The sequence below is a fragment of the Eurypyga helias genome, unplaced genomic scaffold (genome assembly GCF_000690775.1).
Source record: "Eurypyga helias isolate BGI_N326 unplaced genomic scaffold, ASM69077v1 scaffold36763, whole genome shotgun sequence".
Taxonomy (NCBI): Eukaryota; Metazoa; Chordata; class Aves; order Eurypygiformes; family Eurypygidae; genus Eurypyga; species Eurypyga helias.
The window spans coordinates 8,243-19,795 of record NW_010239906.1 but is presented as its reverse complement, the minus strand read 5'-3'; the positions used below and the strand labels follow the sequence as shown (position 1 = coordinate 19,795).

General features: G+C 46.7%; 1 protein-coding gene across 1 annotated transcript; it reads left to right on the top strand.

Moving 5' to 3' along the window:
• Nucleotides 1–4,861: 4,861 nt before the first annotated feature.
• EMC8 (ER membrane protein complex subunit 8) lies at nt 4,862–7,956 on the top strand (the record flags this gene model as incomplete). Its single annotated transcript, XM_010148307.1, has 4 exons — nt 4,862–4,938; nt 6,343–6,412; nt 7,217–7,311; nt 7,593–7,956. Coding segments are annotated over 4 exons (402 nt in total), but the record flags the coding sequence as incomplete, so codon positions are not given.
• Between the last annotated feature and the right edge of the window lie 3,597 nt (nt 7,957–11,553).

Here is an 11,553-nt window from a genome sequence, read left to right as displayed (position 1 = left end):
CCCGGGAGCGAGGGACTGGCATGCGGGTGGAGGATCGTTTCCAGGTCCTGGCAGAGCTCGGGGGATGAGGCGAGGTGAGGAAAGGCTGGTGCTGAAGGGACACGGGGCCCAAGGGTAGCCGTGCCAGCCCTGCGCTGGTGGCAGCCGAGTCTGCGGGGCGAGTGTAGTCTTTCTGGAGTAGAAAGCCCTTGGGGCCCATCTGGTGTACAGCTTTCTGCTGGTGAAGCAGCAGAAAATTACAGAGCCTTGTAGTTTTGTTTAATTTCTTTTTCAGTGGAGAGAAACTGCTATTTATATTGGTGTCATTATCCTTGAATAACTCCCAGAGGGAACGTCCTTATTCTACAGCAGAAAGAGCTCTTCTTTCAGAAATGTCAACATAGCATCAGCTAATTGGTAAAGGGCACACTTGTTTCCAAGCAAGAGTATAGAGACGTTATAAGTATGCATTTCTTAATTCATTTTGGTGTACTTTCCCCATTTGTGGAAGCTATTAGCCTACATAGGAAGAAAAAAAAAATAAAGTCTCTCCATTCTGCAGGTCTTGGGTTTGAAATCTCACTTGGTGTATTGCAGGCTTGCTGTTGGTTCATTAACCATGGGATAGCCAGGGGCAGCCAAGCACTCCCTGTTATGCTATCCCATACCTCACCCACCGCTGTGGAAGGCAGTAAGTTGCTGTGGGATAATCCCTTTTCCCACCTGTTGTCTCAGAGGCAGGCTGAGATCAGTGTCAGGACCGTAGGGGTGGAGCTTTCCAGTCTCCTGGTCGTGAAGACCATCCTACCTTTGGTCACTGCTCCATTCTGACTGTCACTGGGGGAGAGTCCCTTTGTCAAATCCAGAAGACAGAGGGAGCGAAACATGCTTGGATTTTTAGGGAGTCAGCATGGGCTGGTACAAATCTGGAGGCAAAGAAATGCTTTGGCACCTTCACGGGAGATGTAGCAGCCACTAAAATGAGAACTGGGTGTGATTTGAGCACCAGACTTTTCTGTCTGTTTAAAGATGTCATTATTAACAGGAGAAGACTAACCCTTTTTCTACCTGTAAAAAAACAACCAGTTTCTGATTCTTGAAGACTTCTTGCCCTAAATATTTCCCTCAGTTTAATAGATAATAATAATTTATTTATAAATAAATTCCAGTTTTTTTCAGCTGAGATGATGCCATGAGAAAGTTGACATCTTGCTGGAGCCTGGGTATGATTAAACCCAGCCAGAGGCATAGGAAACGGGGTGGAGCCTGGGCCCTGATTGTTTAGGTTTGCCATATTGCTGTGGAGCACGCAAAATTTGTCAGCCTTACATATATTTACACCAGCGTAACGGTGTAAGAGTAACAGAAATGTGTGCTGCTAGTGTAATCACTTTCTGCTTAAGGTTCACTTCATGTTGCTGCTTGGGAGAATGTAATAATACTGTTTGGGATTGGTTTAATGTAGGTAGCGCTTTGACTTTGTCTTTTTGAACCACAGTAGTTCGTTTTCCATCTGGGAATGACAAGTTGGAGTTGCTAGTGAAGTATAGAAGAATACATGTATTTAAAGTATGTGTAGGGTTTGTCTTTAAATCAGGGTTAGAGGTCTTTCTGTGGGGTTGGTGGTGGTGAATTTCTGGGAACTTTAGGCCTTCAGTTTAGTTTTCTGGTGTAGATCTTGCTGCAGGATCGGATGATTAGGAAACAAACCCTGTTTCTTGCAACACCTGAAATATCTTACCACATCTACAGTAAGCAAATAATTATGGAACCAAATAAATGGCATTGTCTTATGTATTTGCTCTTGGGTTTGGGACTTGTTACAAGGGCCTATAGTGACAGGACAAAGGGTAATGGGTTTAAATTGAAAATGGGGAGGCTTAGATTAGATATCAGGAGGGAATTCTTCCCGCAGAGGGTGGGGAGCACTGGGACAGGTTGCCCAGAGAAGCTGTGGATGCCCCATCCCTGGGAGTGTCCAAGGCCAGGCTGGATGAGGCTTGGAGCAACCTGGTCTAGTGGAAGGTGTCCCTGCCCATGGCAGGGGGGGGGACTGAGGGGGCTTTAAGGTCCCTTCCAACCCAAACCATTCTATGATTGTATGAATTAGGACTTGCTAAGGCATACTGTGGTTTGCAGTCATATTTGATGATTCCTGTGATACTTGACAGCTTTCAAACAGCGTCTGACAAGAGCCCCAGGCCTTTAGCTCTCATTCTTTTTATTTAAACAAAGGCAAAGGCGTCAATAAATACTGGCAGGCAGCTATGAAAATCGGATTTTATTGTTGTAATGTTTAAAAGGAGGGTGCTGCCACCCGTTCCATACAGTAGAAAACAGGGTTGCTGAATAAATCAGCAAGATTAGCACAGTGCAGGCTCGACGTTTGCAGTAAAGCGCCGTGGTTGCTTCAGGATTTTGAAGCTTTGGCAGATTTGAATTGGCTCTGTTTCTCTTCCGGTTTAATCGCTGCCGATCCCTGCCAAGCCTGTGGCTTGTTCTTGCCTATGAGGGTTTTCTGGAACTAGCCCCACGAGTTTCGCCTCCTCTTGTCTGACCCGAGTTATCCCAGAATGTCAGATGGGAGCAAGAGTCTCTGGATTTAATCTGGAAATAGAGCACGGACTTGTCCTCGTGGTAACGTCTAAAGGTCACGAGCAGCGCTTTAGCAGCCGCCTAGGTTCAACGAGTCAATGAAATCTGATTTATTAAACATGCTGCAGAGCTGGAAGGTTTGTAGCTCTGGAGGAGGGAGCGGAAGTACGTGCGTTTAATTTGCACTCTGGCTGTCGGTTCGAAATCCCTTTCAAAAACGGAGTCGTTAAAGAAAAAGTGAATTACGTTTCGCTTGGGGTTTTTTGGACCTTTGAATTTCTCAGCTAATTGATGTGGTTTTGCAACCACATCTTCTCAAAAAAAAAAAAAGTCCAAGTGGCACTTCCCTCTCTGTTCACGTGGCTGGCTCCCCCTCTCCTGGCACAATGGTCAGGGCTCTTCTAACCCCCCTGCCACCCACCTGCAGTGGACCAGAGCTCCTCTCATGGAAGCAGATCAGAGGGTGATCCGCTTTGGATTTTTCAGGGGTGACAAACCCCCTGTGGAAGCGAGATAGACAGTTTGTCCCCCGTTGGCTTGCCCTTGTCAGGGCTGGACAAGACTGAAGATGTCAAGGGCTGACTGACGCCAAGGCTGCCTGTGGTGACGGGCTGTGGTTACAGTGTGTTTGGAAATTGCGGGTGGAAGCAGCTTTAATAATTCCAAAAGTATTCTTTTCTCCCCTTTGTTTTAAGTCCATTTTCAGTACGTAACAAAAACTGACTTAGAACCAAGGTTTTTTTTAATTTTTAAATTGATGGACTACTTTTTTGTATATATATTATTATTAATTTTAGCGCCTGGGCTTCTGGCTCTAATGCCAAGCTTTCGAGCCACTAACAATTAAAAACCTCGTCCTAAGCCCTCAAAATGGGTTTGTAATTGAAACAGCAGTTGGCCCTCAGCTGTAGCAGGGCTACACAGCTTTTTGATCACGTAAATCCATGTCATCCCTTGCAGAGGAGGGATTATTCACATGGCTTGTTTGTTTGTTGATGCAGTCTAATACTATAATTATTGCTAAAAATGAAATCGGTTTGACTTGCAGGACGTGACAGGTCAGCATCGGGTATTTTTGGACTCCTGTTTTCTATAGCTGTTGAGGTTTTTTTGATGCATGCTCTCTAGGGACTGCAAAGGAAAATTCTAGATGCTTTCTCCACTTCTGTCTTTCAGGACTCTATAACTGAGGGCATCAAGTCAGCATAATACAAGGAGAAACATCATGTATATACATATATTTCCTTCAAGACAGATGTAGCAGAGGAATTCAAATCCAGCGTAAAGCAGAAAGAGCGAGCGTGTTTGCATGCTGAAACTGCACTTAGAAAAGCCCGAGCCAAAACCACATCAGCTTTTGTAACTGGGCAAATGAAAAGTTGTGTAGTGTTTGTGCAAGTGAACGCACGTGGGTTTAAGCGTTGATGTGCAGATGCTGGGTGAGGAGGCGCTGCCTGGTGTGACTGCGTAACAGATGAAAGAACCATAGGTGTAAATTCGCTTATCAAGCCCTTATCTTACAGCTGACCTGGAGAGTGGCTTTAGAAAAGCGTTCAGTTTTGTCTGCAAGGTGTTAAAGAGTAGAGAATCCATCCCCAGGGTTTGAATAGTTGCTCTCGGGGTTAGTTACCCTGGCAGGTGAACTCTCAAAGAAAAGCTGTTCTATCGCAAAAGCCGTTTTGTGATGGAGCGGCTCGAAAAAATGGTGAATGGGACAAACTTTCTGCCTTGCACTTACCTTTCACATCAAGCTGTACGTGCTGATGGAGGTACAAAATGCTTCCACTTCAGCCTAGAAGCGTTACGTTAGCAATAAGACCAACGAGCTCTGTTTGAAATGACAGCACGGTCACCCCTTCGCGTGGTGAACGTTGTCAAACGCCTCGGTCAGAGCAACGCCGACAGAAAATAGCCACCAGCAGCCGTAGGTAAGACCCTGACTCCTCTCCCAGGCTCTTTGCTGGTCCTGTCACTCGAATTTAGGCCAGGCTTTAACTGAGATAACTTCTTGCTCTTTTGCTCCATTCGGTTATGTTTTCCATCATTCTCCAAACGTTCGGTGTGGCTTCTCTGTTCTAGTTAAATTAGCCAAACTGCGTGTGAGCGCACACATAATCATGTAGAAATATGTATATACTTAAAGAAACCACTGCAAGGATATCGTAATGCTTCAGTTGCTGTTGTGCTTGCAGGACAGGCATGAGATTTCCTTAGTTCTATGGGGTTTGTTGTTCGTTTTTTTTTTTTTTTTCCTCCCTGGGTTTAATTGTTCCAATTACTCTTTCAGATTGACTCTTGGTGCAAAGAGAATAGCTACGTGATAGCTGGATATTACCAGGCAAACGAACGCGTGAAAGATGCCAGGTGTGTTGGTGCAATATTTCCTTCTGTTTGCTCTTTTATCTTGTACTTTGTACTCTGCCAACAAAAATCATCGACATAAATCGGGCGTGTTGATTAACTTTGACAACTGTCATCTGCTTTCACATTGTCTTGGTGGTGCTGGTGGATGTGGCCTTTGTTCAGGTGCAGAAACCCCAGCCTTTCCAGAATCACTCCTCTTCAGTGGATACTATAAAAGGCCAGTATTTGAACGACTGCCAACCAGTTTAATTACAGTTGTCAGGGAAATAGCCAAAACTTGCAGGCGCGTTTGCTTGTGCAGTACGGATCTTGTAAACTCGCATGACTCCGAGTGTCTTTTGGAAAGTCACAAGTCACCTAATTCTTTCTGAACTACTCAACTGTCTCTGAGTTGGTTTATTGAAGCCTTTTTTTACGTGGTAAAGGGAACGCTCTTGAAATGAAAGATGATGTCAGTCAAGCAGAGAGATACTGTCTTCTCTTATTTTCCTTAGGATTAGTCATCTTTTTTTCCCCACCTCCTAACTCAGATTACTCAATAAGCAATAAGGGGGCCTTCCTGCGGAGCCACAATATAGTTTTAGGTATGTGTATTGGATATTTTCCCCGTATGTATTGGACAAATCCAGTGTCAGGACTAAGGAGAGTACCTCATACTTGCATTTAAAATAATTATGAACAGCTTGTTTAAAACATTATGCTGTGTCCCAGTTATGTTAATATCTATCCTTCAGCCTCAAGTATGGGTTTTTTAAGTAATGCTTGTGGCTGTTAAGGTATCTAACAGGAATAAGGGCATTATTCGCCCTTTCCTTACAAGGGAAATAGGTCTGCTGGAGATGTTTTTTTAAGGAGAAGAAATGGTTCGTCTGTTCTACTTGAGGTTTGAAAGAATAGTACAGGCTGGTTTTGGTTTGTTTTGGTTTTGAACTCTGATTTCACGCACCGTGTAGAGATTGTCATCTTCGAAACGCGGTGAAGGTTTTCCTTTAAAAGATGATCTGGTTTTGGTAGAGAAGCCGGGCCGTGAGGGGATTCGAATGCAGACTGAGGAGCAAACTCGGTTTCTTTTTTAAATGCCTGCCAGGGCAGAGGTGGCTGCGGTCCTTGGTCTGGTGGAAGAAGGTAGGAGGCTGCAAAACGTTGATTCCAAATCCACAGTGAGCGTTTTGCCATTCAAAAACCCGTTGCCTGAAGCACAGCCGAGATCCAGGCCCTGTGCTGGAGGGAGGAGCTGGGGTTCTCTTGGCCTTCTGACTTCAATCAAGTGTAGCATCAGCATGGTATCTTGTTCCTGTTTGTGAGCACGCAGTGTAATTTTCACATCTCTCTAAGCATGTTTCCTGCTGGTTTCTGCTGAAATGTCACGGTTCACGTAACAGCTACTTTTACCTTCTGCTGCAGTCCAAACCAGGTTGCGGAAAAAGTGGCCTCCAGAATTGCAGAGGGCTTTAACGACACGGCGCTCATAATGGTAAATTACTTCATCTCCCCCCTTCCCTACCACTTTGTTATTGTTAATGTTGTGCCTGTGGTGTCGGACCAGCCTTTTAAATGCAGGTCTCTGGATCCTTTAAGAGTGAAGTCACTTTTTTTTTTTTCCCTCCAAATGCTCTGGGGAAGAGACGCAGTGACCTGTAGCCAGTGAGGCTCCTAGTAAGTCTGAGAGAGACTGTAGTTCTCTGCTGTCTCAGAGGAAGTGGAGGCCCTCTGCACACAAAACTTAAGTGAAGGCAGCCTGTTCGTGACTGGAGGAGGTCTTTGTACAAGGGCAGGAAAAGGGGTAATGGGTTGATACTGAAGGGGAGGAGATTTAGATGGGACATCAGGCAGAAATTCTTCCCAGAGAGGGTGGGGAGACACTTGCACAGGTTGCCCAGAGAAGCTGTGGATGCCCCATCCCTGGAAGTGTCCAAGACCAGGCTGGATGAGGCTTGGAGCAACCTGGTGGAAGGTGTCCCTGCCCATGGCAGGGGGTGGGACTGGGTGGCCTTTAAGGTCCCTTCCAACCCAAACCTTTCTGTGATTCTATGACTTCAGACCCCCTTTTCTGACTTAAACTCTTGTCTTTTGTGAAACAAACAGTGCTTTGCCTCTTTGCAGTGACAAAGGATGTTGGCAGTTTAAGCGTGTAAAATTTGACTCATTTAAAGGCAAAACAGTGGATGAGTTAGTGCAAGGTGCCCTGTTTGTAAAAACTGACTGTGTTTTTTATTTAATATCTTTACTTGGGATCTTGAGGAGGAGGCTGAGGCGGTGTTTTTCTCTTGCATGTCAGGTTGACAACACCAAGTTCACCATGGAGTGTGTAGAGCCTGCCATTCATGTGTACGAGCTTCATGAGAACAAGTGGAGGTGCAAGGACCCACACGTGTGAGTAAACCAGAGTTTATTTATGTTGGGGGAGTAAGGAAAAGCAGGTTGCCTGGTTAAGAGCAAAACTTTGTAGTGGAGTGACTCTGTGGGTGTAGCTGGCAGTGATTTTAAAGCTGTTTTTTTGCTGTAGTGAGGGAGAACAGCCAGGTTCTGCAGCCGGCCGGTGGTATGACCGCCATGACCACGCTGCAGCGAGCGTGGCTGAATTTCCAGAGTGGAGGAGGTGGTGGTAACTTTCTTTGTGATTACTATTTATTCCTGGTTATTTTACGTCCTAGTGATTTTTGTGAAGATTGGACCGAAGCCCAGAGGATCGCTGCATCTCTCTTGGACAGCAAGTCCTACGAGACGCTTGTAGATTTTGATAATCATCTGGATGATATCCGGAACGACTGGACAAACCCGGAGATCAACAAAGCTGTCCTCCACCTGTGTTAGAAAGGATTCTACCGACTCATTTACAGGCGTTCCCACTGTGTACTGAAGAGAGGAAAAAAAAATGCTATTTTTGAATGTAAATAGAATAATATTCAGTACTTTGTGTGGAAACCTGACTGATTAAAAAGGAGTGGCCTGTCACACTGCAGGGTGATGTGTCCGTAAGCCGTTGAATCTTTTTTTGTGAGATTCCTTGGAAGAACTGGAAACTCTTACAGCTCTCCTCGTGGATGCCACCCCAGTCATAATGAATGTTGCTATTCCTTCGAAACCAGAACTACTTCTGCTTGTCCCTGCTGTTCATATTACAGAGTTTTAACTAAGCTTTTCTAATCTTTTAAGAGATTACTTTTTAAGGATTAATGGAAATACCTTTTAAAGAGAGTCTTGTCCTCAGACGAGGAATTTTAAGGTCCAGTACATAAAATGTAAGGCTAACTGTTTCTTTTGACCTGGTTTGGAAATGTCATTCTGTCGGCGCAGTACAGTGAGGACTGCTGCGGATGATGTACCCTGCTCACGTGTGACCCTGTCCTGCACGTGTTTAGCATGACACAGCTACATGTAAAAGCAGTATTCCCAAACGCTACCGTGATTCCTGCTCTCCGTGGGCATACCGCCACTGCTTGAATGCCTTAAAACTCAAGTTAAAAACAAATATTCACCTAATGGTGCGTAAAAAGGACCGGAAGCACGCTAAGGAGTTTGAGTGGAAGTTCTAAACCGGTTTGAGTCAACGGAAGAAGAGGAGAGTGGAATACCTCATTAATTTTTTGCAGTCTTATGGGTTGTATAAGCAGTTGTCACTTTCAACAGGTTCCTCTGGTGTCTGTTTAAGTAGGTCTGAAATGTATCCCTCCATGTTGAAGGCAAGCGATCCAAGTATATCGGATCAAGGAGCCCAGATACAGTCTAGCCCAGCTTCTGTCTGTCTTTCTAATGAATGTTTGTCTCAAAGAGTAAGTTACTGGACAATGAAGCTTTACATCAGACTAGTACAGTTCTTTGAGTCTTGTTGCCTTATTCCTCATGTTTTTTTGTCAGACTGGAGTTAAACGTTAGCCTCCACCTGCAACAGATTCTCTAGGCTTCCTTCTCTTCCTACCCACTAATGTTTTTACAGGGAAGATCCAAATGATCTGCCTCTCCAAGTTCCTGCTTTTTCCTTAGTGTTCTTATTTTAAATCATGGGGGATCGATTGTCAAAACCTCTTAGTCTACCTCTGCTTCTGTTCAAATAAGCCCAAGTTTTACTTCTGGCCTTAGTGAGCGATGGACTAAGGCTCATATCCCCTTCTGAAGCAGTGAGGTCCTGCTGTGGAATTCCACAAAGCCATGAGGTGAGGTCTGAGGTTCGGCTCCCTGTCCAGGGAGGAGATGAGATGGTTGGGGTTCGGTTTGTCTCCCTGCTGTGAGGTGTGATGGGTGTTACTCAAGGGATTGGCGCTTAGTCAACAGCCTTTCCTAAGCGCGAGTCGGATCAGCTTGCAGGAGAGGAAGATGTTTTCACCTGTTGAACACAAACATGTTTCGAGCTCACAAGCATGTTCCAGTGGTTGGTTTACAACACATCCATGAAAAAATATCCTGGATACAGCGCTGCTCTGGCAACATATGCTTGGAGCAGACTCTGCAAACCGCACGCACTGCAGGAAGAGGCCTGTTGTCATACTTGGTACAAAGACCTCAGAAATCGAACCTGTTATTCCAGAGCAGATGTTATCTTGGGTTCATTACGCGAGGCTGTCCGCCAGTGCTGCCATGTCAGCTGGTTTGTCTCCCCAGCCACAGGAAATGTATTATTCTTTGTAACTAGATGTCATAATCAAGCTTTGATCATCTCTATGCTAATAGACCCTAATCTCCTCATGCACGTACCCCCCTTGTAAGGCAGGGCAAAATGTAGCTCTTCGGTCCGTAACCTGGTTGAGACACGTTGCTGGAAGGGGAGCAGCCTTTTAATGCTTCATCTTTCCTTTATTTTTTAATCTTGTTTGCTTTCAAATGAATTCCTTCGAGAGTTAAAGCCAGGCTGGCTTTAAGCAAAGCAAAAAAAAAAGGATGAGCGCTGCTGTGCTCAGATCTTCTCTCACCTGTCCTGTTTGCCTTGAAGGCTGGGCAGAAGGCAGCGATTTCATGAAGCGAGGCAGCCCGAAGCCGCGGTGCCTCTCCTGAAAGAAGGAGGAAGCTGCCAGGCTCAGCGGAGGTTGTGTTCCCCTTTCCTGCCTGCGTACCAAGCCCGCCTGCCAGAGCTCATGCTGCTTTCCTGGCCGGCTTGTCGCTTGGATTAATCGGAAGAATTCAAGGTAACTCCTTTTAAAAACTGAGCGGGGAGAAATCTCAGGGAAGGCATCTTTGTCTGCGTTGCTGGAGCCCTCGTGGTAGCTGGGAAGACAGCACTGAGAATGGGTGTCCTACTGGGTTTGGTTTGTTAGCAATTAATGACATGCAAGATTAATTTCCCACCCCCCATCGACCAAGATTTGGAGATTGGGCATTTGCCTGCCCAGACATTTAACTCCCAGCGCTTTAGCTCATCCATAGGACCTCAAGCACTTGGAAATGCAAAATTATTCCCATGTGGGATTCTTTTTTTTCCACTCTCAACCCTAATATTTCAAACCAGTGGTAAACAGACCCTGCAGGTACCTGGAAACACCAGGCCAAAGTGCTTGGGTTTCCGAGTGGTAGGACACAGACTCCGCTGCTGGATCCCCGTCAGTGCTCTCCTCGAATCCTTTAGTCCCCAGGGGAGAACGAGGAGCCGTGCGCGTGCATTGCTTCAAGCACCCGTTCGGTTTGAAATGATCGGAGTGACCCAAGACCCTAACTCCATGTCCAGATCCAGCTGGAGAAACCCCGAAGGGAGCAGAGAGTTTGGGGGGGCTGTAGGCATTATTTTCACCAAGAAGTGATGGCATCCTGACGTTTCTCAGAGAATGGGCAGCTGGTGGGGGCTAGATGCAGGGTGGAAGTGGTCTCTGCTCCTGGCTCGTGCAGCACCACGAGTGGGGAGAGCAGGTGGGTGGCAAGAGCCAAGTCTGGTTGCTGTTCTCAGGGGGTGCTCGCAAGTGAGGTACCTGTTCCCAGGGAATGCACCAGCTCACCGCTCTGTGTGTATCCGAGGACTTTGTCGGGGGTTTATTTCTTCAGTCAGAGAGCCAAGCTGTCTGTCTGCCACTGGAGTTTTTCCCCCTTCCTCCTCTCCCATCTGCCACCTGAGCTGCTCGCTAGCTGATGCTGATGCTCCCTAGCCTGTGTCAGGGTGAAAACAAGCCGAGACCTACCGCATAACCTGTTCCAGCTCCTTGGAGCCGCCGCGGGAAGCAGAGGAGCAGTGCGGCTGGCAGGATGCAGGAGCCACAACCTCTTCACCTGGCACAGCTGGAGCCAGGAGCAGCCAGATGTGCGGTGCCCAGCCCCGCTCTGCGGCGATGCGCCGCGAGAGGTGGGCCCCCCGCCCCCAAGAATTCCTTATCTAAGTGGCAGAGATGCACGCCGAGGAGAGGTGACAGTGACAGATGCAGGAAGCCAACACGGGGCACTTTGCTCCCTGGCTGGAGGCCTAATCGCTGCACTCTGCCGCTGCTGCTATTTGTAAAACGTCTGGAGATGCTGGGGTGGAGGGCATTACCGATACGGAAAGAGCACGCGAATGCTAATGGAGGAGGCTGTTAGCGGGGTGGACTTGTGGTTGACTGCAGCTTGGAAAATGGCCTCAAGGGGAAATGCGCTCAGCGTGCATTTCTGAGCTGTGCTGGTTTTTAATTCAGCTCCCCGAGCGGAGCCGGGTCGCCCACC